Source organism: Atractosteus spatula, chromosome 16, assembly GCF_055471065.1.
Source record: "Atractosteus spatula isolate fAtrSpa1 chromosome 16, fAtrSpa1.hap1, whole genome shotgun sequence".
NCBI classification, from domain to species: Eukaryota; Metazoa; Chordata; class Actinopteri; order Semionotiformes; family Lepisosteidae; genus Atractosteus; species Atractosteus spatula.
Window position 1 is genome coordinate 1,500,943 of NC_142721.1, and position 27,464 is coordinate 1,528,406.

A 27,464-nucleotide genomic window follows, 5' to 3' on the forward strand; every position below is an offset into this window, starting at 1 on the left:
AATCAAGCTGACATGTGTGTGAAGGCAAACTGAGAGAAAGTTATTTTGTCAGCATTTTGCTAGTGTGGATGTTAAACTCATAGTAAGTAACTGGTGAATTATGCAGACAATTGTAAGTAATGTTAAAGGAATAAATATGCAGTGATGTGTATCATAGAAAAAAAATATTAGTTCTATTTGTCTGCAAGTTTCTTATTGTGGAGTTTTAAAGAGCTGTCTCTGAAAGGTGTTTGTAAACCTAAAAAATTACTGTTGCTGATCCCATTAACTAAAAAACTAAAAACCCCTTTCATTGTTTTTTATCCTTATTAGTATTAAAGTTTAACTCAAACTGACGAATGCATGACGTATAAATGTATAGCTTTAGTTTAAGAAGCCAAGTGCTTTATGAGAAATCAACTGAGGTCACTAGTTTCTGGTTGAGAGTTCTAAAGATAATAAAATAATAATGTGACAAAGTCATGTTTTTTTCATTTTGCTAGCAAACGTTTACATGAAAAAATAAAAGACATATTTGTAGCTCAAAAGTTTTTATTTTTATTTAAGCTGCCAGTGTGCTACATGGAAAAATACAAAAAAACAATTTCAAGAACTACAATGCACTCAATTAAAATAATCTTAGAAAAGATAATAGAGGAAATAAATTGGATGTTCTGTTTTCCACATATTCCTTTTGGTCAAGAAAGGTTTGTCTGAATTAGACAGCTGATATTATTCAAATAGCCTCCTGAGAAAGGTCTTCTTTGCAGGGCTCATCTTGAGCTTGATAGGTGCCTTTCTGTGCTGTGTCTTCATGGGCGTGCGCTTCAGGGGTGGGATCTTCTGCGGAGGGGTCCGCAGGCCCTGCACCACGTCCATGTGGTCCACGCAGAAGTACTTGGTGTTTTCCTGGGAGAGACGGACCAGTAGGGTCTCGGAAAGATCCATGCACTGGGCGTGGACCCAGTGTCCACCCTCTCCCCGGGAGCAGAATATCATGGCTGGCTTGTTGAGCTCGGTGGAGTAGAATGGTACCCAAGTGTTGATGTCCACTTGACAGTCAAGGCAGCACTTGATCCAGTAACCGGTCTGAGATTCGTCGTCCTCATCCTCTTCATTGTAGGTGTCTTCATCGTTACTGTCCTCCAGCTCGCTGGGGTCGCGGTTGAAGTAGAACTCTTCCGAGTCTTCCAGTGGGGCGGAGTCCTCCAGTTCTTGGTCGGTGGATTCTTGGCTGCAGTTCTGTCCCGGTTCCTCTTCCTGGCGGAAGTTGACTGTGTAAAAGTAGTGGACTTCTGGAACATTGTGCCTTCCATCTGCAGGGACTCCAATGAGTACCAGCCCTTCACCCATGTTTCCTCCAAACCAGGTCTTGCTGTGGCAGATTTCTCCACTCCACTCCGGTGGCTCTCTGCTTGTTATGTGGATCCCGCTGTCCTCCAGAAGCACTGTGTTGCACTCCAGGCGTTTCTCGGATTCAGACTTGTAGCCGCCCATAATGATGTATTCATGGCTCGAGCCCACCCTTGTCACAATAGCACTGGACACAGAGAGTCCGGTGTTCAGGACTTCACAAGTGACAATGGGGCTGCCCAGCAAGAGCTCCACACGGAAGTGGAAGAGCCTGGCAGGGCGGGTGTTGTTGGCCAAGGTGTGGCCACCCAGAATGTAGACAGAGTCCTTTCGGGAGAGAGAAACGTGAAAGGACTGGCCATCTGTCAGCTGTGGGAAGGTATAAGAAGAACAGCAACCAAAGTCTAGGTCTATGAGAAACACCTTTGGAAGACAGTCAACCACACTGTTCCAGTTTTCAGTGGTCCTCTGCCCAGGGGGCATATACGACCTGCCACCAAAAAGCAGACATGCTCGTTTTCCACGGCTGTAGACCATGCTCATTGTGTGACCATACCGGGCTTCAGGAATGTCTCCGGCGAGCTCTTTCTCCACACACTTTAGGGTCACCTTTTTGTTGCATCCTCTGCTGTCCAGGGACATGATGTAGAGGCAACCGGAGAGCTCATTGTTGGGAGTCCTGCCTCCATGAATAAGGAACTTCTTAGTGTCACTTGACTCTAGATCCTCAGCTCCTGAGTGGGTGATAGCGGGGCAGCGCAAAGGTGGCAAGTAGCATGAGTCATTGGAGAACAAAACTGACCTCAATTTGAGTTCTCCCTTCTTGAGGCGGACGTTAAAGACTCCTGTGGGGCAAGATCGCTTGGGCCAACCTTTCTGGCCAAACAAGAACACATCTCCATCGAAATTCATCAGAGAGAAGCCAGGGTGGATCAGGCTGGAGCAGTTCACAGTTGACACCAAGTGCAGGGACATTGTATTTTGCTGTGCTTTAGGACCTGTGTGAGACACAAAAACATACAGTATAGCAGAAACGAATTCCACACAGAAGCGTAGAAAGGAAAAGCACAGCACAGGTTTAAAGCTGAAGAAGGTTCAGGTGTGAAGATGTCCACGCTTGAAAAAGACTCAACAGCGAAACATCAAATTCTTCCTTTCTTTCAGCTTTTCCTTGTGGAATTAACCTTTCCTTGTAACTATGTAGATATATATTTATGAGTTTAAAAAAGCTTTCCAGGACACAAGCAATTTGACTGAGGAAAATTATTTTTTTTATAACCTTTTCATTTTTTTCCTGTAAAATGACATTATAGAACATAAGCTGAAACTATTGGAGCCATTTAGGTATCTACAAAAATGACAGTTCTACCATTTGCTGTGTTTAAATATGTTGTACTCTAAAAAGCTCATGCCTTCCACATCTCAGTGAATCTCTGTCTGATAAATTCTCTGTCAAAGCAAAGCGAGACTGATGGCTCAATCTGCTCTCTGTGTTGGCTCCATTACTTTTGAATGGGAGGCTATTTCAGAACTCTTTGTCTGCAGAAAATTGAAGTCTGACACTTATCTAAAATTTCAGGTCATTGCTTCATTTTAAAAGAAATCATAAATGCAGATTTGTTTAAAATTGCAGTTAAGTTAGGTTATTACTAATCCATATCTGGCTCTGCCATGCTTTGAATCTCCTATTGGCTTGCATTGTGCTGTAAATATAATCATTATGCATTGAAAACTGAGCATTAGTTTCATTTCACCTCCGGGACGTTTCCGTCCTTCAGCCTCCTGCATATGAATAAGCATTTCAAGGACAGTCTAATTTTGAGTTTTTCTGTTTTTAATCTTGACTTTCACCACTTACTTTATAACTCACAATTAAATCATTAATTTACAAGGGAGGTATTTATTCCTCAGAGACAGTGTAAGAATCTGCCCACAAAGAAAGGTGAAATAACCCAGCTAACCCTGAAAACAGTGAGCCCCATTCTCTTTCCTAAGGAACATACAGGAACCCGACTCACTGCAATTCTACAGGCTCCTCTTTTTCCACTAACAGCCGGAGTCCCAGCCCTTTAACACATTTCTCAACTATCCGTGAATGATCTGGAAAAGAAAAATAATTTTACTGTTTTCAAAAGGGTTTTTGGAGCAGGTTACATCAGTCATGAGGGATTCATAACTGCATTATGAAAAAATAAATAATACTTTTTGTAGAGAACTGCTTACCTTAGGTCTCTTTGAATACTTATCATGCTGACACCATCTGAGCTCCTAGTCCTCACAAATACATAATATCAGCAAAGCCCACACTGATAACTCTCCAGAGTTTGGAAATTCTTTATGGACTCTTACTGGTGTCTTACAGGACCCCTTCAGGAAATCTCTAATACCCCCATGAAATGAGTCCTACAGAATGTTCCTGCAGGATTTGTCAGGAAATGCTGCTACAGTATATAGTTGTAGAACCCATGAATATACTGGTCTCCGAGACTTCAGGATTTTGAGAAAGTATTCACACCCTTCCTACTGTATGGTATTTAATTTTTGGAGAATTTATAAAAAAGATGCATTCACATGTTTAATATTTCTTATTTTATTCAAAACCTGAATGCCCAAATTGCTCCCAGATTCAGGTCTAAAACAGATTTTCTTCTGAGATTTGCCAGTAATTTGCTCCATTTAGGATCACATCAGTTTTTACAAGCTTCCCCTTACAGAGAGGACATGAAATCATGTGAATCACTATCACTGCACATAAACTGAGGAAACTGTATGGCTTGTTCAGATATTTTTTGCACCTAAATTAATTTAGGTGTGCCAGAGCAAATGGTTTATTCCATGTTGAAAAGAGAAAAAAGTAACACAACAAGTCGGCTGTGAGGCCCTCACAGCCAAAACGTTGTGCTTCTTTTCTTCTCTTTCAGCATGGAATAAACCTTTAACGTGTCCTACGCATCCAGACAGCTACCTACGTGATATAGGTATTATACAACAATTGTGCTATCACGTGAGTTCATAAATTACGCGTGAATTACTAAGTCATAATTACGAGATAATGTTCTCGTAATTACGAGATAAGGTGAGGATTTTTTTTCCTTGGTGGCAGCAATGCGCTTCCGTAATTCAGGAATCCACAGATTGTGTTCTTTTTTACAGCATCATGTAAACCTATTTAACGTACTTTATCGTAGACACCTTACTGTAATTTTTTGGTGCCATTCTCAGATTACGGACTTCATAGTCTATTTTGTGCGGAGACACAGGAAGTGCCAGAGGAAACTACATTTCCCATGTAACATTGCTCCAACCCGTTGCTTGGTGATGTAGGAAGGTTTTGGAAACTAGGAAGTAACGTAAGTTTTTTATTTCATGTTGTTTCTTTTTTTCGCGTGTTAAAGTTATTTTAATCTTATAACAAGAACATCCAGGGTAATATAATTAATGATAGCTATCGTACAGTATGTGCAATGTTTTCCGTAACTCCCCATGCAAATACGCAATCTGTGTGATTGCATGGGTATAATAGACCTCTCAATATTAGTTGGATTTACCGGTATTTAATTTTCATTTAATCGCCTAGAACGTTATTATTCTATATTTATTATATTATTGTTGTGTTTTGAGCATTAGTTCTACGGGATGTGAAAAGATTCATTTAAATGCTTTAATTCACTTTTTCGTACACTGTACATGTACTGTATACGGACGTGTCCCCCGCGTTTTACAGTACCGTTCTTTCGCCGGTTTTCTGTTACAGCATCTGTCATTGCCCTTTATTTTAAGAGGAATCTTTTTCTCTTCACATCGTTATTACAATGATGAGAATAATAAATTACAATTATTCATTGTAATAATCACGATACAATATTTAATTTCAGGAGTGAAAACATCCCAAGAAATTCCCATTGGAAATTTACCCCAGTAAATACGCTCGGTAATTTATCTTTTATTTATTTTACTGTTACTTTGTCAGTTTCCGTTTGCTTTCCGTTGACCACAATGATCCACTCTTTCGCATGATCTTTGGACATTCCTTTTGTTGTAAAGTACTTGCTGTGGTCTACAACTGTTCATCAAAATAGTCATGACATTTTGTTTTGCCTATTGTGTTATCTGATAATATTGTATTAACAATCCTTTATTTTCCCCCTTTGCACTGTTATTATTTTACAGTTTAGTAGCAGTAAGTCACCTTTAATAAAGCAGTGGGTGATTTCTCTGGAATTCACTGCAGAGTTTGTACACTTTGCTAAGCTTTCTTCTTCTGAACATTTAGGGAAAGAGGCCCCGTTTTTCCCTGTTAAGCGAGGGGAATCCTCCTCTTACCTTAGGGAAGTTGGGGGAGCGTCTCCACTAGGGCTCTTGGGATGATCCTGTGAAAAGCCTGTGTGTGTGATTTTCACCTTGCAGAGCTGGAGAGGCAACAGAGGCAGAGACACCGCCAGGCTGAGATGAGGTGTGCAGATGAGGGCTCGGGGGCAGCTGGCTATGACTTGTGAAGCAGATGTGTTGCTAGCAAGTGCAGAGAGCACACTGTCTTTCTCTCAGCCTGGAACGCAGCGCAGGGGATCTGCAGACGTAATGCAAGCCATCTAGAGTCCTCACTCTGAGACAGCTTGCATAGAAAACCAAGTCACTGCAAGAGCCTGTGGCCTCCTTATGGATTGTGAATACGACCAAAAGACCTCCCTTCCATTGTCTTAGTGAGCAACACTGCATTAGGCACTGGACTGCAGCACAATGAAATAATACCTTTTCCCTTAGAAATTGACAGAAGGCTATTTAAATTGAAAAGACTCCCCATTACTCCTTTGTTTTAGTTTAGTTCGAAGGTGGGTTCTGAATAGTTTTCAAAAAGTTGATTGCGACATACTGTATATACAGTATACATTTTCATACATGTTACAACTATATTTTTACAGTGTTAACAAAAATATTGTAGGACAACAAAGCTTTTGAAAACTTGTTAATTTACTGCTGCTGGGTTATACTGTACAGAGCCCATATACTTTAGTACAATTAGGTATGTTTCTCTTCTGCCTGCTCTTCTTTTGATCTTCACTATTGAGCATGTTATTTGTATTCCAACAAGACGTTTTATCATTAATGTTCACTACAGTATATCTAGATCCTTTTAGGCTTAGGGGTGTAAATTACATTGTATGGGTTTAAATAACCTTGAGATCATAGTCCTTCGGATGTAATGAACTAGCTCCTGAAATGGACACTGAAGACCTCAGAATTATAGTACTAATAATTTTATGCACATTTAGCCAATGTTGTAAAGTTCCAGAAATCATCCAAATGTAGAATGCATGTGCAGTTTAGTATTTGCTTTAATCTAAAACAATTCCTATGAAGAGGGACAGCGGGATTGTTGTTCTGTAGCAGATCCCACATCCCCAGAACCAAGTAATATTACAAGTAAATTGCAAATGTAATAGTAATAGTAATAACTTTACTTCTCTGGTCACCGCTAGCTCTCAACTTTGCTCAGAGCTTCAAGGAAAGTATTACATGTAAACAGTACATATTGTAGGTTATTACATTATTGATCAGGAATGTATTTGACGGTAACAGTTCTGATTTTCTTCACATACATGTTCTCAGTGGGCTTCTTACTTAATGTGTATTTATGTACAAGTATTTGCTGGCTGCCATCTCATTAATCCATATCTGATGAAAATTGCCCCCGGGGAACTGTTGAGACTTCACAGCTTAAATTGACACTTCATAACTAAGATAGATTTCCCTATAGCTGCTCTGGCTCCTCCTTGGAATAGTAAAAAAGTCTGAGAACTGTGCTGGATTTCATCTTCCTTTTTCCTTCCTTCACTCATCATTAATACAGTACCTTATTGGGGATAAAAATATAATAATTTCATTCTCTTAGTAACATTAGTGACTTGATTATTTTGCACCTTTTATTAGTTTTTCCTATTGATTATTGAGACAGAACAACTTGTGCTCTTTGCGATGACATTTGATCTGCCCTATTTAAATGAAATAACAACTTGGCAGTGTAATCCCTTCCTGGTGTTTAGCTGTCTCCAGGCAGTTAGCTTTTCTCTTGCTCACAGCTTTCACACAATAAACTGCAACGCAGATGCCATCAGGTTCTTGACATAATGCACTTGACGCATGTTTCTCTCAGATGTTTTGCTCCTTGGACATGGTTTTCACTAAAGACTGTAGAATTTCAGTGGTGAGGAAAATCTATTTTCGGCAAATCTTCCAGTATATGAAATGGTGCAGATTATAACTTGCTCTTTTAAAGATTATTGCTGACACAGTATGGGACAGCATTATAGTCTATGTTATCAGATTGCTCTTAATTACGTCATTGTTTGTTTCCCTTGTTCCCTTGTTTCTCTACACCTGTTTGCTAACATCAATGCCACTGTTTAGTTTGAGATCATACAGTAAGTGGTATTGCTTGGTAGTACTGTAGTGTGGTTCTAATAATCTCTTTAATCTGTCATTCTGTAGCTCAGTTCTGTTTAAGATGCATTACCAAATATCACAGAAATGGCCTCATCGGCGACACTCAAGTCCCTCTTCTACAAAGTAATCACTGCTAATGGTTTATACATGTATGTACTCTACTGAAATAAAAAGAGACATAAATAAGAAAAGCAGTCTGTTTTGCCAAGTTTACTGTGATCTATGTTTCTAAAAACAATGAAAAAATTGACATAATTTAACACCAGGGAAAATGGATAAGAGTCCTATTGCATGGTAGCTGGATTAACTTTCAAGTTTTGTGATTTGGAAGATGTGGTGCAGGGTAACTCGCATGCTAGATATTTCAAGCTTGTTACCTTATTTTGAGTAAATTTGCACTGTCAAGTTCAAATAATATAAAATGCATCACTTTTCTGCAGTTTCTGTACAATTAGTGCATGATCCTGTTGCTCATGAATATTGAATATATCAACACTGCAGTGTTGGTCTTTTTTCATTAATCTCAGTACTCTTAAAAATCCTTTTTAATTATGAGTGGGAACTTTGAATTCACTGTCTTTGTAATTTAAGGGTATAGTGCATTTTTTTACAATTTATAATAGGTGGGAGTTTTCTCTTCTTGTAAATTCTCTCTTCCCACAAAATATTCATTCTAATCCCCGTTTGAGCTCGTTTCACTCCAGATTGTTGCATGCTATAAAAATGAGGCATTAACCTAGTTCTGAAAGCCTATCATCTTAATTTTCAACGCACTCTTTACAGTCCTGCTGCAGTAGCCTGTCCCACACTGTTAAGGACGCCTTTTCTGTATTCCGAACAGATCTGTGAATGTAAATGTACATCATGCAGTGATGTACAATATGAGTTGTGTTAGCAAAGCGTGTACGGTGTGAAGGGCACCTGTGTTTGGGGGAGGGTTGCCCTTGACACCTTGCTTAGGTTTTGTGAGATCTGCAGTTCATTGCGGTGGCTGCAGACACAGTGATCCTTCATCACAAGCAGTCAGTCAGCAGCTGCTGGGGAGAACTCGCTGACATGAACTGGAAAGGGGTGCAGAAAGGAGTACGATTGGAGGGCCTGCAGTAGGACAGAGTTTGAATTTCACCTAAACAGTGATTGGAAAATGTGACATTTTGCAATAACTGAAGAGTTCATGGCTGAAATCAGTGAGGTGAAATGAATAGCAAGACATTCAGCTCAGTTTTTCAATAGAATAAATATGAAGGAATAAGAGTTTGTTCTGCACTTTGATGGACAGCTAGCAGATATCAGATCAGAGCATGATTACAGTCTCCAGCAGTTAATGAGATTTTAATCTCTTTCTTGTTCTTTTTTAGCACTGCCAATGTAGGAAGGCCATCTTTATATTGGATGGCAGATTTTCACCTGCTTGTAGAGAGCTGTGTTTAGATTTACTTTGGATTTGCACAATGTTCTTAATTATTTGCAGAATAGGGGACATTTTTGCTTAGTTCCATAAATTGTATTTTAATCTTTTAGTATCTTTACTCATGAGCCATGATTTATAACTCAGCCTATTTCAATTACTGCATGTAAAAAAGTGATCCAGTTTTAATTGTTTTTAGGACTATAGATCACAGTAAACTTGGCAAAAGAAACAGATTGCTCTTTTGTTTATGTTTCTTTTTATTATTATGTCCCTAGAGTACAATTAAACCGTTAGCAGTGGTTACTATCTGTAATAGGGACTTGATTGTCGCAGGTGAGGCCATTCCTGTGATATTTGGCATACAATTTGCCTTAAAAATCCTAGAAAATAGTCAGGCAGAATCCTAGGTCTCTTCAGAAGACTCTATGGTCACCTTTTTAAATGGTTTGGAAGTTTGCAGAGGTGGTTCTCGAAACAGGTCTGTTTACTTTTTTCCATTACACCCAATAACATAATTCAAAAAAGCATTTTGCATTGTGCTGGGGGCCTACACAGACTACATCCTGGCCAGATTTGATATGAAATTGCTTTTCACAGCTAGAATCCCTAGTGCCAGTGAGGGTGAAGGTGGAGGCTTTAGGTGCTGCTACTGACGTCGTTAAAGCCTTATTGCAGGGCAGCTCCATTATACAGTAGCTGTGTGATCATATTAGGATCATTTAGGAGACCTTTAAAAAACAAATAGAAACATGGAAGAGAGAGATTGGATCTGCTAACCTGACTTCAGTATTGACTACTGTAGCACGGTTTTTGATCTCCTGTTTTCCTGAACATTTTGAACTGGTATTAATGCCTGCATTTTATTGAGGCAACTACTGTATACAGTAATGCTGTTATGTAATGTGACCCATTCAATTTGTGGTCTTGTTTGACAAGAGGCACTGTATCAGGAGCCATGTACTGTAGCAGGCTGTGTTGAAGCTCAAGGGGAAAGTGTTAACAACTAATAGCTTTGTTTCCTGCTTCAGGCTCATTTTATTTTTCATTAACTGTTACTGTGTTGGTTGCTGCTTCATTTCCCCCAGAGAGGGAACGTCTGTGTGGAGCAGATGTCAGGCTTTCATTAGCATTGTGTTTTTTATGAAACAAGAAAGAGACCATGTAAGACGAGTGTGACCACAAGTGTCTTGTTGAACGTTACTCCAAGAAAGACAAACACGCGAGCACCTGTTTTTCAGTGCTGACGAATGAACAGTGGTGAGTCTGAGTGAAAATTTAGGGTAAAGGGGGGTTTAAGTGAAGAATGTGCGTGTGAGGGGCATTACAAACCCAAAACAGTGTCTTCTTTTCTATTTCAACTTTCAACTGCAGATCTTCTTTCACACCTGTAACCTGGGCTGCAAAACTGATGTGCTCTGAACGACAGGCTGTGGTTTAATCTGTCCTCCAGGTTGATAGGATTGAACAAAGTCCTGGTTCAAGGGCAGTTTAATAGTGGAAGATTGTTTAGCAGTTCTGGGAAACCAAGATGTTTTTTTACTCTTGATTGGCCCAGTTCCTGTTTTTGTTATTGTGAACACTGAGATGCTATGTAAAATTGTCAACCTAAAAAGCAACAATTTATTTTTCCCAAAACAGTCTCTCATACACTATATGTTCGTCTTTTCCATACAGTTAACACAGATGAAAATAATTGATTACCAGTCCAGAAGGGAATGATATTGTGGAAATGTGAGAATTAATAGGGGAAAATTTTTCAAGTACTTTTGTAGGGGCTACTGTATACACTCACAAAAATACATTTTCCCTTTTTTTTCCCCTTCTTAAGGAGAAAAGTGGCACTTATACTATTTTAGAAACAGTTAAAAATCCTGTTTAAATTTTAACTACTATTTTTTATAATAAATGAATATTCAATAGATGTAGACGTTGTATTTTTTAAAATTAATATAGTTTAATAAAGCAGATGACAAAGCTGTCTGCTCCTAGTTGAGCAAAGTAATTTTTATACTTGCTGATTAAGGGAAATACACTCCTGCAGAAGGAGGGCGCGCTTTATGTGGTATTGGTTTCACCAGAAAATCAGAGCATCTGCAGGTATATTACTGTTCTCTCATTGCAGTAATAGCCCTTGATATTTACTTTTTAAGAGAGCAGTGTAATTAACATTATTTGAATATATCCCTTTATGGGCTAGGGCATTGGCAATGTGCATTTTGAGAAAGGAAATGCTTTGTCCTGTAGCAACACTGTAGATACTACTGCAAGCTACTCTCAAATGTCTCAAATTAAAATGAATCAAAATAATGAATATAATAAAATAACGATAAAATCAGGATACATTTTATTTATTTTTCTTGCAGAAATATCATAACGTCGTATGATGCTTATTCATTTCTAAGCATGTTATGTAGATAGTGTGATCTCTGGTATAATATTGTTTCTCTGTGTCTTCCAGGTGCTCAGAAGTTTGATATTCTCCATGGACCTGGAGCAGATTATTCAGGAAGCCCTGCACCTCTTCTGCAGCTCCTCTGAACAGACATACCAGGAGTTTTTGGGCTCCTTCACCCACCTGTCACCAGGTCAGCAACAGGGCGTTATGCTTTTGAAAGGAAACGTGACTTTTACCCCTGTTATCTTGTTGCAAAGCATCATTAAGATGTGGATGTTGTCAAAACATAAATAGCTCATCAACTCTGAACATGAAAGTATCATGAAGAGGTTAGATTGAGTAGCTGTGTCAGTTTGTGAAAAGAACAAGTAGTAATTTCATCCTTAGAAGTGGAAAGAAACAATAAAACACAAAACATTTTAGATGTTCGGATTCGCACATCTGAATAGCTAGCTCTACAGGAAATTATGTCATATTTTTAGTTTACAATGTTGGGAAAGCATTGTATGAAATGGTTTTAAGTGCATTTTTTAGCTCTGGATTCTAATATAAGTCTGAGTTCTGTTTTCTACGTTTGTTACTTGAAATCACTGCAGAGAAGAAAATGAAACTGTGTTCTCCAGATTCTCACATCCATCATCCTTTTCTGCTGTTTTAGAGTCTGATTCTACTGGAGGACTTGTGGTTCTCAAGAAACAGAAGAGTATGTCAGAGTAAAAGTGCAGCAGGCAGAACAATGGGGTTGTAGCATCTCACTCTACTGCAGTAATTTGTCCCACAGGCACAGGGAGCAATGAGCTGACTTCAGTATCTGATGAGGTGCATCAAGCGGCCCATGTTAGTTCAGAAGACGAGGATGAGAAGGCAACACCTGACGTGAGAACAAGAACATCCCCTTGTCACGCAGTGCGCCTTGAAGAAAAAAAGGAGGTTATTCACTGTTTATAGATTTCCTTTAAATGTCTTAAGCCTCGTTGTTTAAATCTAAAGGCTTAATGTGGAGGGGTGCTCAACTTAAAGGCTTTTTTTCTGTTCTCTTATTAACCACATGCACTGCAACGACCTGACTTCCTCACCTGTCACCTGTAAAGATATGATTTGCCCCAGGTACATTTCTGACATTCGTTGTTTGACACCGTTTGTTTTTACAGTCAATTGGTGGAATTCAAAATGTGTCAACATCGTAAAAGACATTTTGTAATTTTCATATCAATTGTGATTCCAGATACCAGAATGTACCTTTTTTTAAGTAGAACTGTAAATGATCAAGCCAGAAAAAGCTACATTTTTCATGTATAAAAAAATCAAATTAGGAAAAAGGATTGGAAAAATATACATGACATCTGTCATGACAAGACAGACATGTATCGGTTTCATCAAGTGATAATGAGAGTAAAAGCCTTTTTGAATATTCTAGGGTATTTGAATTCATAATTGCATCATCTGTCTTCATTCCCTCAAGGCTTTATGCAATAAATGTTGCCCTCAATCTTAAATGACCACATAACTAGAGACCTTGAGACTCAGGACCTAAAGGATGTTTTCCAATCTGTTACATTATTGCCCTCTCAATCTTATCATTTGAAAACATTGTGCTCTATTTGGTGTATGTGATCCTTGCATTTTTTTCCTATGCTTCTTTATATGTGCATTCTTAAAAGCTTTTCAGTTTTTTTGTAATTATTACAATTTATAATTGAGTTTCCTTAGAATGATTTTTTGTACTTTTCCATAAACACGCTCAGGATGAGATTGAGAACAAAAAGAAAGTTCAGCTGTTTGCTGTACAGCAAGTCTTGTGGTTTGTTCAAAAAAGATGTGCACGGAAAAGCCCTTGCTTTTTACTTGTAGGTAATTATTATAATTAATAACAACAGGCAACCTAGGATGCCCTTGCTCTGATTCACTCTAGGGTGCAGTGTAATTAAGCACTATAACATTGATTTTAATGTTTTTATTTCTAAATGCTTGGCCCATTTCAAAATTCAAATATACAGAAGGAATAGATATTATTGGAGAGCAAAGAAGAAAAGGCTTACAGTAGGAACCTACAGCAGACATGTTATAACATTGTTCAGAGATTGCTGTCCTATAGTTCTAAAAGGCTTCTATGAATAGATTTCCCCTCATTTAGAAATCAGCATGCTTTTCTCAACATCAGTGTGAAACCCAAAGCCAAAAGCGAAAGTGAAAAAATGAAAGAAATATACTCCTCCTCAGACTGAGATCTTAAGAAACACCTTTATTGTGAAAAATTCAGCATACATACAGTAGGTGTCTGGTTCGTTGGCTTTAATTTGCATTTACATTAGATTTACATCATTTACAAGATTTGGATTTACATTATAAAGACTTATGACTGAATCACTACATGTAAATACATGTTACAGTCTTTACAAAACCATCTGAACTAAGGGAGAGGATATGCATATTTGATTTTAATTTGCATCCCCTCCATAAGAGCTAAAGGCACATTGTGGTGTCCTCCTTCAAAGACTCAGATCCAAGTTCCCCTTTTTAAGGAAGTGGGATTTGCTTAATTTCGTATATGAAATAATGAATTTTTCATCAAGATCTTTTTATAAGGTGAGGAGCTTCTCGTTAATTTCTCTTTAAGAGGTTTTCATCTTCATATCTAGTCTTATCTAGACAAGATAAAATGGTTAGATGAATAAGCTTACAGGTAATTGGAAGCCACTCAGCCCAGCTTGTTAATTTACTTGACAGCACCTAATTAACCATTTTTTTCTTTAAGGATCCCAGGGAATCAAGTTTAGAAACAAAGAATGAGTTGTGTGTCCCAGGCACGTACTGTATGAACCATTCTGTAAAGGAGAGCCCTTTACACACTTTATCCTTTGATTTCATGGTTGTGCTCTGATCTGCCACTGGGAAGAAGCACAGTGAGGCTGAATGACCAAATCAGGGGTCAGTGTTTCTCCAGAGCAGAGCTGCAGCCCTTGGGAAGAGCACTGTGTGCAGGAAGGCTGCATTAATGCAGTGCTCTGTCTGCTCGTCTCTCAAGAAATGTCACAAACTAAGAAAAATACATTCGTCCTGGGAATCAGATTAAGTTCTTAGAATGTATATTTTTGACATAAAACATTTTTATCCATTAGAGCTCATGACTCAAAGCGATTTCAGAGAGACTATAAGTGCCTGCTCAGTGCATTTGTAAAACATGGTGTAATCACAGCAGAGACACTGGGGAAATAATTAGAAAGCCTCCTCATACTTCTGTAGAAACTCTTGTGAACAGACTTAAGCAGAAGAAGTCTTTAGTGAGCAGTTGAGTTTTGACAATGGAATATGTCATCAATGATTTTTTGTTTTAATTGAGGAACCTGTGAAACATGCCTAATGGTTTGATATGAAAACTGGACATCCTGCTGGAGACCATTTGTGTTTTACTGTCCTGTATGTAACAGAGCTGGTTGTTCCTTTCCAGACTGAGTTGGCGTTAGTTTTTCATTTTATACCCAATTTGGATTTTCTGCTTTTCTGCTTTTTGAAGGTATTTTTTGACCTTATCACGAAGAAAGACAGAATATGGATAACATATAGATGTATAGATGAATAGATAGGTAGATAGTATGGACTGTATATAGTCAGATTAGATTAAAAGACTGTTTTATATTGTGGTGTAAAGGATTAATGCATTGTGATACAGTATACTGCATTACCTTAAAATACAACTGTTTTGTGGTACCTGCTGTACTGTACAGTATATGTTTTAAAATATCAATATTTTTTGCCTATAGTTTGTGCTGGATGCAGGCGTTAGGATGGGAAGTGTACACAGTGGAGAGCTGAGCCTGGCTGGAAAGCTAAAGGTGAGAATTGTGTTAAACTCTGCAGTAGGTGCTCATGGAAATTCTTTTCCCTCTATCTGTACCTTTATGAATGAAACTGGCATACTGTAGGTAGCTCTTAGTACAGTAATCCTGCTCTCTCGTTACGCTGCTTTATTCAGAGCAATGATGTGTTAATTTGACATAACGTTTCTTGTTGACTGCTTTCTTGTTTTGGGATTTTTGAGTCTTCTCTCCCGCATATTTTCTTCCAACCTGCGTTAATCACACCTCTCAGATGTATTATATTTCGCATACACTGCCAGGCAGTGAAACTGGCAGTTTGACCAGGGTGATGGATGGTATAAAGCAAGGTGACTGTATTCTCAGTTGAAATTATTTAATTTTGTTATTCTGTTCTTTGGATGAAGCATTAAATAGTGTAAGAATTTTTGACTTTATTTGAGTAACTTGGTTCAGCAACATTCAGTTGTTAGACTCTCCAATCATTCCAATACAGTTCTTTTTCACAGCCTTAGTCAGTGGTAATTTACTAATCATGCAGTTAATGTGTTAAGAGCTGTCACAGAGTTGAAACAAAGGAAATACTGTATTATACAGTATATATAGTACCTTATTTCTGAAGCACAACTGTGACAAATTCACCAAGTTATGATCAGGAAAAAGATAACCTTTTCTGTAGCAGATACACTGGTATTTTCTGGAACAGATATGGTTTAGATAAACTCATTATGCAGATAAACATTTGTCATCAGCAGGGTTTATCGACAGGGAGTCTACAGTAAAGATTACAGGCTACTAGTATGTGTAATCATTGTTGGAAGCAATACAAGCTGTACATCTGTAACACACAGTTTGCACTAGGTTACAGATGCTATCTTGTGGGAATCCATTTCATCCCTCTTATAGAGTCTGTGCGGGCATGTGCCTGTTCACTGGTCTCTGAGCCCTAGATATGTTGTCTGAGCTCATCCCAAAAATGGTGGCTCAAGTCTGGAAAATCTGGAAACTATTGTACCTACAGCAAACCCTTCGCATTTTCAGATTCCAAGAAAGCTTCTGCTGCATGAGCAGCATGAGGAGTTCTGCTGGTGTTTTGTCACATTGGGATGAGCCCACAGAAAAGACAGGTAGTGAGGTCCCAGGACTTAATCTGTGTAACACCATGTAGTCAGATTGCTGTCACACTGGAACCACCCTCTCCATCCATGGGTCTTTTTTCAGGGGCGGAGCGGTGGCTCTGTGGCTAAGGATCTGGCTGGGTGGTTGCCGGTTCAAATCCCACGGCCGGCAGAGGAATCCTACTCCTTTGAGCCCCTGAGCAAGGCCCTTCACCCCATCTGCTCCAGGGGCACCGTATAAATGGCTGACCCTGCGCTCTGACCCCTAGCTTCTCTCTCTGTGTGTGCCTGTGTGTCTCATGGAGAGCAAGCTGGGGTATGCGAAAAGACAAATTTCTAATGCAAGAAATTATATATGGCTAATAAATTGATCTTGATCTTGTACACCACAATTAAAATATTGTTCTGCTTGTCTGCGTCATGCTCACTGACATTCACCAGGGAGGTCTGCACAAAACATAAATTCACTGCAAAAGAGATCCTGTCTCTTTTGTTAGTAAATCCATTTGAGATGTTGCTCCAATATGCCGATGGTGTGAAGGCACTTCTCACCTCATAGGCAGAGCATATTGGTTCCTTTCTCTGTTTTTCTTTTTTGTTTTTTACCAGGCTTTTGCATTTAACAGATTAATGGATCTCATCACCTGTACTTTCTCTCTAATGAGGTAATTTAGTTCTTATGCGAAAGTCATAATCTCCCCAGGTGTATATGGTCTGTCATGAATGATCTGTGAATCAGAATGACTTGAAAAAACATTTAGTCAGTTTCCAGAATCCTTAAACTTTATCTAGAAGCAGACATGCATAGTGGTGTGTCTTTTAATGCTCAGTATATAACAGTTGAATGACTACTGTGTGGAAATAATGATATAAATATGTCTTATATAAACTATTTTATTTAAAAAAACTCACCATCCATTTTGAAAAGTGAAACGTGCCAATACCCACACTGGTCTGGTAGTGATAGGAGATGCATTTATAGTTGACATTTTTCTTCACAGCTGGATAACTACCTGGAATCTGTGCATCTAAGCAGTGATGAAGAAAGTGACCTGACCATAGGAACAGGTACACTAGTTTATACATTGTATTCCCTTTTTCCACAGGTCATATATTACATAATGTACTGTCTGAAATTATTAAATTATTCCGTTCTCTTTTCCTAAGAGTTAATTTTGTAGAAGAATGGAACATGGAAATGTTTGTTTAAACACTTAGCCCTTAGTAGTTGTGTGTACAACAGATGGCTGGTAAAGGTTTTAGCTGTTATGGGTAACAAGCATGGTCTTTAACACCATTTAAAATAACATTATGCAGCCATGTGTTGTAAGCTGTAGCATCTCTGAGCGAGTCTTCATTGTGATGTTCTGGTACAGTATATACATTAGTTTTGCTGCAGCTGAGATCAGTTTCCTTGCTTTTAAACAGAGCTAACATTAAAGAAACACAGGCATGTTTTAGAAAGTAGTAAGCTTTGAGCCTGAGTTTTAAGGAGAACTATCCTACTATCTAGGGGCTGTTGAAATTTTTGTCACACACAGTGATGGATATTCATTTGAGTTCCGTGCATTTTCAGTAACCACTTCATCTTTAGAGAGGAGCGAGGCGTCAGAGCCTCCTGTAACTTGGCAGGTACAGGGCAGCAGGCAGAGTTAGAGTTGGGACAGGACATCAGGCCATCGCAGGACACACACAATGTAGAGACTGCAGCCTGGATGTCTCGTCCTGAGGAAGACATGCAGAGGACATGCCAAACCCCATTAAAGACCACCCTAAATCTGAAGTCGAACCCTGAACCTGAAAACCTCACACTAGCATGCTACACATGGTGAATATTAAAGTGATAAAATATTTATTTATAAATTGGAAAAAAAAACTTTTATTTATACTGTAGTAGTATAAAATGATTTAAGGACTCCAGATAGTATAGATTTAACTGAAAGGGCTACTGCTAGTTCAAGAGAGGAGGTCATGTTTTGAGGTCTGGTCTATGTCATTACTCATAGAATTTTCCAACACTTTCACTGCCATTCAAATAAGCTGACGAATGGAAATTGCTACACTTAGCTTCACACTGATTAGCATAGACAATTATTCATTTTCTGCATTGCACTTCAGTATTAAACCTATACACTGCAGAGCTAGTCATTCTCTAAAAATCTTGTTTTAGTAGATGAATAACTATTTCCCTATAAAATCAAGCTTAAAAAGTTGACTTATATCTTCTGAATGTATTATTTTAAGAAATTTTCTTTTTTAATAATTAACACATGGAAGATATCAATGAGTTCCTGTCCTCTGTTCATGTCTGCTTTGGGTATGTTAAATGTTTAAAAGGTAAGTGAAATATCTCCTGTGATCTCCACCAACATATTAACTAATTACAGTAGCTTGTCATGAAAGGATGTACATTGTTCAGGGGAAGTCTTATACTGTAGGTTTAATAGTGACCTTGTCATAATTTGATTATAGTGCCTTGGAAAATTATTCAGAGCCTTTATATGGTGTGCTTTTTTGTTAAATTACAAAATGATGCATACACATTTTTTAAAATTTAATTTCCTCAAACTGAAGACTTTAAAGGGTAAGATAACTTGCAGTGAATGTAACTCAAAAAAATGAAAAGAAAATACTGAAATATGCTGATTGCATAAGTATTTAGACCTGTGAGCTCGATATTTGGTGAAAGCCCCTTTGGCAGCATTTACCACTGGAAGTCTCCTAGGTGAGTTTCTACCAGCTCTGCACACAGGCTTGCTCCGTTGTTGGCGGATTTGCTCAAACTCTCTCAAGCTGCTTGGGGATCAGTTGTGGGCAACGGTTTTCAAGTCTTCCCACAGACACTCAATGGACTTCAAGTCGGGACTGTGACCAGGCCACTCAAGGACTTACACTGATCAATTCTTAAGCCACTCCAGTGTAGCTTTGGCCTTGTACTTCGGTGATGCATGTGACAATTCAAGCAAACAAGAGGAAGAGAGGATCACATGAAAACATATAGGGACCTTTGTCTGTCCTTAAGGATGTTAGCATTGGCAGGCTCCCAAATGATAAGAAAAAGTGCAACAGTGTTTAAACATATTTCATGTAGGTAGAATCTCACTCAACTTCCTTACAGTGATATGCAAAAGAAAGTACACCGCGTTACGATTCTCTGGTTTTACATATCTGACCATCTGACCTTCACCTGGTCCTCCCCAAATCCTAACAGTAAATAGAGCTAACCTCAAGTGACAGATAACACACACACACATTTTGCTTTGTCATTATTAAACAAAAAAATCAGCCAACATTCAGTAGCCTAATGTGAAAATCAAGGTGCACCCTTACTGCTCCCATACCAGGAAGGCAATTAAAATCAGGTGCTACTAAACAAATGAACATTATTAGTGATTATCAAGAAGTGTGCATCCACCTGTCTATTGGAGAGTATAGGACTGTACTGTATATATAGGACTTGGTGAGCACTAGTTGAAGGTCAGATATGTGTTAACCTGTAAAACCATAGAATCTTAAGAGGGTGCGCTTTAATCTGATAGATGAAACCTCTTATCACTTAATACAGCCAGTCTGGAGAGCTTCCATTCTCTTACATGTACTTCTGCCCTCTTTGGTCAGTTTTCCCTTCACCTTCAGTTTATTAGTACAAAAATCTTATTTTTGTCTTTGTTGTGTCCAAACCCTCTGTGCTGCATTTACTTTCTCAGCTCAATTTTCAGCCACCTCAACTTTCCCCCTTCCTTCTTCTTCAGTAGCATCTCAAAGGCTATCCCCACTCAGTACACTAATCATGCCACATCCACCATTTGTTAATGCCTCGGACACTTGTTGGTTAGTTTTAATTCCTCACCCAGAGCACACTGGTGTCTTCTTATCTCCCAGCATTATTGATGGCATCATTCTAGTGTTCGCCACAAAATGTCTCCTCAAACAACTTGTGCTGGGATGGTTGTGTTCTTGTGATATGCTGCTGCCAAAAAATCCTACCTATCGCTTTCTGTCTGATGTTTTAAGGGTGGTACGTCTCCAGGGGCTCCGTGTTTTGTTGTGTTTTTGCTCCTCTGCCACACCACGGCCTGGGGAGCCAGGGGAGTCACTTGGGATGGAGAGCTGCTTGTTCACATCATAGCTGCAGTCTTTCCATGCTGTTGCCAGGGATTCTGTGTTCAATTTCCATTGCAGAAAGTGATGCATTTGTGGGGTACGTGTTGGTCTGTATTCCTGTTGGAGCCCTGTCTATTGCTGCAGCATGGGGCAAGCTGCCTTCCCAGTTCAACCACGCTATCATCACCTGGGAGGCATCAGAATTGTCTATTTCCCTGCTGGTAATTAATGGCTTCCACTGAGAAACTAATTAGTTGCTTTAATTAGGATTATCATCCTTTTTACTGCCAAGGCTGACTACAGGGCTATGAAAGGCTGTAAGGGAGAAGTGTCAATATTTAATGGCTTTTACATTTTAAGTCCTTTTCTCATGTCAGAATAAGAAATCACTTCTTGACAGTCGTTTTGAACAAACACTTTTTTTTTCTGATTAACTTCACAGATGCTTTACTGTGTTATCAAAAGGTCCACGTTCACATTTTTTGGATTATATTTCATTACAGCCCCAATGAAGGGGATTATTGCTGGTTGATTAGTTTCAATGGAGATTAAGCCTTATCTCCCTGGTGACACATCAAACGGGAATTTCATCTGTTTCTTCCTTGGCATTCGATGTTTTATTTAGTTTTTTTTTCTTTTTTTCATTTATGTGATTTGCTAACTCTATGCATGAGATGCAACTCATTCTATTTACTGTACAATGCATGAATTTGAAAGGTTAGCTACCTCCACAGATAAAGGTTATAGAGTCAAGGGTGTCTACGTAGAATCAGCATGGCAGTGATTGTACAGGATTTTTGATACATAAGGCGGTAGATCAGGTAATGTCATTGGTATTACAGTAGCCTATTATGTGATGTGGGGGAGCTTTTTCTCTCAGCAGGGAATGCATGATTATTCTGGTTGTCTAGAGAGATGAATGCAGAGCAGGTTTATGATAAAACTGGCTTGCTGCTCCTGGGGTTGTACAGGCTTTTGTTAATAATAGAAGGTCCTGTGATGAAAGGGTCTGGAAATGTGACCAATGTAAGCAATTGGATCATGTTTAATGTACTTAAAACATAATGATAAATAGTGTCTGAAAATTTATCTTAAGGATGTCTTTGTGGTTATTATAAATTGATTTAAAATTCTCAGAAGCATAATGTATGTGAGTACATAGTGTATGCATATACTGTATACATACATGCATGCATACGTACAGATTAGTGATAGTGTCTCTATTGGTAGAGCACTGCTTAGTAAGTGCTAAGGTTCATGGTTAGATCTGTGCCAACTCCCGAAATCACTAGTGGTAGAATTGATCATGTGGCTGTTTCTGTTTGTTGTAGTTCAGGTGGGGAGCTACGTCAGCATGCGTAGGCTGCAAAGGAACAAGTAATAGGTTTATTCCATGCTGAAAAAAAGAAGAAATAAATTTTGTGTGGCTGCAAGGCAGTAGCTGACAGGTAGTTTATGAACATTTTTAGGAGGACATCTCAGTGTCTTACTAATGACAATAATAATTATTTGCATTTATGTAGGACATTTTAAATTCCAAACAATCCCAAAGTATTTTATATGCAGTATAAGCGGGGACACATTTCTTCCACTATTGAGGTGTAGCACCTGGGTGACACGCAGCTGCCATTGCAGCAGGTCCTTCTGGAGGCTGCAGTTCTTTTGGGTTCACAGGGCAGCTGAGGAAATAGGGTTTACAACAAAGGTGCGACTGCAGCAAATTTCCTGTTAAGTCCACTGGGTACAAAATTTGTTTTTAATAAGGACATAAAAAGGGTTACAGGTGAAAGGGGGTCAGTTGACCCATCATGCTCAGTTTATTGCCCCAAAGATCTCATCCACATTTTCCTTGAAGGATCCTCACGCAGTCTGCTCTAGTAATGCATCTGGTCAGTTTGCTCAACTCTGCTTTCTGTCGTGGCCCCAGCTCAGGGAACACTTCCTGGAGAAGCAGAGGAAGAGGCGCCATCTTATATACCATCGTTTCTACGCCACACCCAGCTGAACTGCAGGACGGGGAAACAGCAGCTCAAGGCCTCAAGCTCCGAGTGTGAGGTAGGGGTGCTTCCAGGCGAGTAATGGGTTCACAAAATACCCTCCATCCCGTTTTACCACTTTACAGATTCTCATGTCATTGCTTGTGTTTTCATCTCTGGCATTAAATCAGGCATAACCTATGCCCTGAATTGGAAGTTAAATGATGTTTGGAAACAGCCTTGAGATTAATAACTTTATGGTTTAGGAAATGAACCCAACTTCACCCAAATTCTACATTTCTTTTCAGTTTCATAGTCATTAGTTAGCTTTGACCTTTATATAGAAATAATACATAATTGATATTGAGTCTCAGCAGCTGCGATTTAGTTTTTAACATTGTAAGGTGTGGAAATGAAATAGGAAAACCCATAATATCTAACATTACATATATTTGTATTTTCCATTGTCATTCATGTGATGTTTAGTTATTTATTTATGCATACAGTATATAATTTTGGTGTGTGTATGTCTTATCAGCTTAAGCTATTTGACAGTATGAGGCTGTGTTTTCCAAAAAACACACTTCAATGTAGAGTGGGAAAGGAAAACAAGCTGGTCTTTCATCATGGTTTGCATTTCATGGCTTAGCTGTGACTAAAGGGTATTTAACTGAGCAAATAACCAGTTTAGAGCAGACATTTCCTTCCTGAGAGTTTCACATTGGTCTTACAAATATACCTATTTACCATGTGTCTCCATCAGTGTGTAAATTCACATGCCTGCGATGCAAATTATAACCTATCATGTCACAAACCCAGAATCTTAATCTTCTCCTTACAAAGGAATTGCAGATTCAAAAGGTCAAACAAACCACATCCAAAAACTGAACAGAAAATACTGAAATGTTTGTGTTTGCAGTTGATGTTTGTGCTGATATTTTGTTAAAATGCTGCATTATATACACATGACAATTCCTTGAAATAATGTTTTTGACTGCAAAGGATCCCAAAGTACTTTATCAGTGAGAGTGGACTGATCTGAGCTCCCAGTGAAGCAGGGGTCCCCAGCAGATAGTTGTTACTCTCAGAAGATGAGATGGAGAAAAGAGGAATTAAACAGAGGGATAATTCAGACAGGCTAGAATAATATAAAAAAGTATAGGAATTCAATCAGGTACAGTAACTGAGGATAGTGTCTGTGCTCTTTCAGAGAGTGTCATGAGGTCTTTAATTAGACTGTGTGTATGTTGGACACAGCACCTATTGTTACCATATGAATTCCACACTGAGATATCAATTGCTATTTTGTAGGTTAGAGGAAAGAGTGCCACACACTGATCCACAAACACTACTTTGAGGAGAAGCTTTTCCTGTTTTCGTTTTACTTTCCTTAAATGGTCATTTCAGGTATTTTATGTCGACTTCTTTCAGCCAGTGGAGTTTAGTGTTAGGCACTGTTAGACTGGGTGCCTCCGGTGTGGTGGGGTTACAGGGTTACTTGAGTTTTACCGGGATACAATTTGATTCTCCACCATCCACCCTTACCAGAGGTCTTCCACAAGGAACTGTTTTGTATGGATGAGCCATTAGAATGAGCCAGATCAGAACTTAAATTTAAGAAAGTGCAGGCAATCCTAAAAAAAACATAATAGAAAAAAAACTGAAATACATTTTCTGGTCAGATATTGACTCCTTTCATATTTAATTCTGAGCATCCCCGAATCTAGGAGAACTGTTCGGTTTCCCAGAAAATACTTCTGATCACTGGTAGAAATCTGTTGCAGATGTTCAGTGAGATTAGTCTACTCCATTTTGCGCTTTGTGTTTTTGTCACAGCTTTATTGTGTCTCTGTGCTGGCTTCTGTCAATATAACAAACCTTGGCATAGCATTGCACTTTTACCTTTCCTCAAAACTGATTATATTCTGTTACAGTTTGCTACAGCAAACTTTATCAGACGTTTTGAACAACTGTAATCTGTATCATTGTTGTTATTATTAATACTACATTTTGTGAATTTGAAAGGAATTCTATACTTTTAAAACTTGTCTCTCTTTCCCAGGTGGTGACAGAGGTGGTCCCTTTCTCTTTAGATGAGAACTTTGACTACGATTATGTTGTGCTTTCACATAAATTCCTCCAACCTGAGGCACCAGCCCACAGTCCAAGATGATGCAGGTTGTAGTGGCAGCTGTACTGGGCAAGGAACAAGCTGTAATGACATTGGGGGAGAAGATTGCTTTACACTACAAGAATCCAGGAGTCAGCAGGCATCAAGCAGCTAACATCCAAGGGCCTTGCTTTGAGACACTTCCTGAAGAGACACCAAAGGCTCAGGATCCTAAAGCCTGACCCAGTTACCTAGTACCAATTTTGACTCAGGGCTTTTCTTTGGATCTCCTTCATTACAAGGAAATGTGCTGCTTAGCCAGTGGGGGCAAACATACTGTAAGTCTGGAGCTTTATCAGCAGTTGGAGATCAAACAGACGGGCACATTCTAAAATTCACACATTTGCTAATTTCCAATTGTTTTTTTAAGCCATTATATGCCAAGAAAACATAATTGTAATACACTTTTCACTCTATTCCAGCACATCTGGTGTTTTGATCTGATGTTTTTTATATGAACCTATATTTGCAACTAATTGAAAAGCTTTAAAAGTAGATATATTAATTCAGGAGCCTCACAGTACTGTGGTAATCCAGGATGAAAAAATTCCCTGACATGTGGTAGTACCGCCATCAGAGAACACACCATGAATAACATTGCCACAATCTAATGGCTTGGACATAAATACAGAAATACGGCTTGCAAGCTCAGTCTTCCTGCAGTGCTTTTATGATGCTTTGGCAGTGGATATTTAGTTAACTGCGTTAATTGTGAATGTCAGTCAGGTCCTATAATAAGAAATCAAATTAATGACATATAAAAATATACAACGCTAGAGAACATCTCTTAGTTTAAATCACTATACAAGTGTATTCCTTTCTGTTTGAAATAATTGCCTTTAAAACCACTTCACATGGAATACATTCATTTTTGTATGCAGCGCTGTGTGCAAGCATGCCATAATTACCTACCCATTTCTGGGCCACTGTAGTGCAAACAGCTCCGTTCCTTTCTTTCCATTTGTGTCAAAACATTATGAAAACACTAAAGAGATGTGGACAAGAAAAACACAGCAGGCATTTCCTGAGGTCTTTGCTATACCAAAGGCATCACACACTGCCCCACGTTCCCTTTTTTCTTCTGCTTCTCCCCACTTTTTTTTCCAGATTTTTATTAATGAAGCCTTTTGCTAAGGTAGCTTACTGTCACTGAAACTATGTCTTATTAACTCATTGAAATTGCAATAACTTAATTTAGTGACAAAATATGTTTGCCTTTATTTATGTCTGCCATCTTCTAACATTTCTTGTGGAGATGAAGGTCATGATATTAATTAAAGATTAGAAAAAAATAAACAGATTATATCATGGTACTACAGAGTCTGTCCGGTTTTTGAATGAATCTGTGTTTCTACTAATGTAGATTTGTGAAGGTGCAGTGGATTGCTGGAAAGACATTAATCAAGCTGGGTCTCTGAAAAGGTGCAGTTTTCCTTCACACTGTTTTGTACTATTTGTGTGATGATGTGCTCCTGGTTTCCTATTATCACCCTGTGTGTTTGCCACATGCTTTTGTCTTTGTTTCAACATGTAAGACACTAGGTCAGCACAGTGGCACAGTGGTCAGTATTGTTAGAAGAACGATGTTCTTAGAAAAGCACATTTATTATTTTTTTGGAAAATAAAATTAAAGTCATTTTTAATGTAATGAGAATAAATGTTTATCTTTCTACCATAGATAATAAAAAAACAAGATCGATCTTATCATTTATTGTAGTGTTGTTTTGGATAGCTTGTGATGAAGAGTCTGTTGTCATAGTATGGTTTAGAAATCTAGAAAGTCAAGAGCAGAGGTCAATTCGAGTTGTGAATTGAACCCAAAACTAAGGAGCAAAGGGGGAAATTGCACACATCCAATTAAATATTGATAAAAATACAATTTATTTTTGTATTTTGTGCAACTTTTTTATCGTCAAAAGAAAACAGTTGCATAATGAGGATGTGTTAACAAAGGCGAGGATTTGGCTCATTTCATAGCAGGAACTTCAGGGAAAAGAACATTTTTGACCTCCCTCCAGCTGGCAGTAAAAACGTTTGTATTCGGGGGAAAACAGGGATGTTTGGGATTAAAAATGTCAAAAGGCAGTTGATATCAACCAGTGGAATAAACGCATGAAACTCTGAAGTTTTGAACACTGGGCTGCTTGTGTCTAGAGTCAGTGGGGCAGGCCAGCCGTGTATGGCTTGAATAACAACAGGTGGAATCCCCGGCTGCCTTCTGATCGTCTCTCAGATACTGTACTGCCTGCTGGCACCTCACCCTGCTGCCACGGTCCGACCGCAGCCCTTCAGTTAGCAGAGCCGCAGAGAGATGGGGAGAGATAGGAAGGGCAATCCTGCTCGCAGGTGCTCTGTTGTGGGATAGAGACGGTTGCCACAGGTGACAATAAAGCACATCTGAAGTATATTGTTGCTTTGAGAATATACAATATGGCACACATGTCTGCTGTATAAAAGAAATTCAAAGGCTGCAGCAGAAGATAATACCTTGACTGATTGGGATGATGATGATGCAGGGTCAAAATGCAAAGATAGAATCATCTTTATCTCTGAAGTACTGTCCCTGGAATTCTGTGCTTTATAACCCTTATGCATCTAATGATTTAGTCAGACAGACAGAAAATAAATGTTTATAAATGTTATGCAATTTATTTGATGTTTAACATTACAGCAAGCTTAATATTAAATGTATGAATTGGATG

The 27,464-nt window shown here is 38.7% G+C and overlaps 2 protein-coding genes across 3 annotated transcripts; one reads left to right on the forward strand and one right to left on the reverse strand.

Annotated features, from left to right (window-relative positions):
- Positions 1 to 711: 711 nt before the first annotated feature.
- Positions 712 to 2,307, reverse strand: rag2 (recombination activating gene 2). Its single transcript, XM_088935006.1, has one exon. It carries the CDS (start codon positions 2,305 to 2,307, stop codon positions 712 to 714), a length of 1,596 nt encoding a protein of 531 aa, XP_088791132.1.
- Positions 2,308 to 4,625: 2,318 nt separating this feature from the next.
- Positions 4,626 to 27,464, forward strand: iftap (intraflagellar transport associated protein). Of its 2 annotated transcripts, XM_088934841.1 has the most exons (8): positions 4,662 to 4,682; positions 5,208 to 5,263; positions 11,643 to 11,769; positions 12,361 to 12,509; positions 15,341 to 15,412; positions 17,514 to 17,580; positions 22,544 to 22,671; positions 24,655 to 27,464. In XM_088934841.1, exons 3-8 carry the CDS (start codon positions 11,667 to 11,669, stop codon positions 24,763 to 24,765), a joined length of 630 nt encoding a protein of 209 aa, XP_088790967.1. In that variant the 5' UTR covers positions 4,662 to 4,682; positions 5,208 to 5,263; positions 11,643 to 11,666; the 3' UTR covers positions 24,766 to 27,464. The 2 variants fall into 2 exon arrangements, with proteins under 2 accessions (XP_088790966.1, XP_088790967.1); XM_088934840.1 differs by lacking the exon at positions 5,208 to 5,263 and having other exon boundaries at positions 4,626 to 4,682.

Bases quoted from the DNA above. Each gene is read 5' to 3' on its own strand.
- rag2 (XM_088935006.1), bottom strand. From the start codon at position 2,307: ATGTCCCTGCACTTGGTGTCAACTGTGAACTGCTCCAGCCTGATCCAC.
- iftap (XM_088934840.1), top strand. From the start codon at position 11,667: ATGGACCTGGAGCAGATTATTCAGGAAGCCCTGCACCTCTTCTGCAGC. The intron at 12,510-15,340 runs GTTATTCACTGT...TTTTGCCTATAG, and splicing joins GCCTTGAAGAAAAAAAGGAG to TTTGTGCTGGATGCAGGCGT. The intron at 17,581-22,543 runs GTACACTAGTTT...TCGTGGCCCCAG, and splicing joins TGACCTGACCATAGGAACAG to CTCAGGGAACACTTCCTGGA.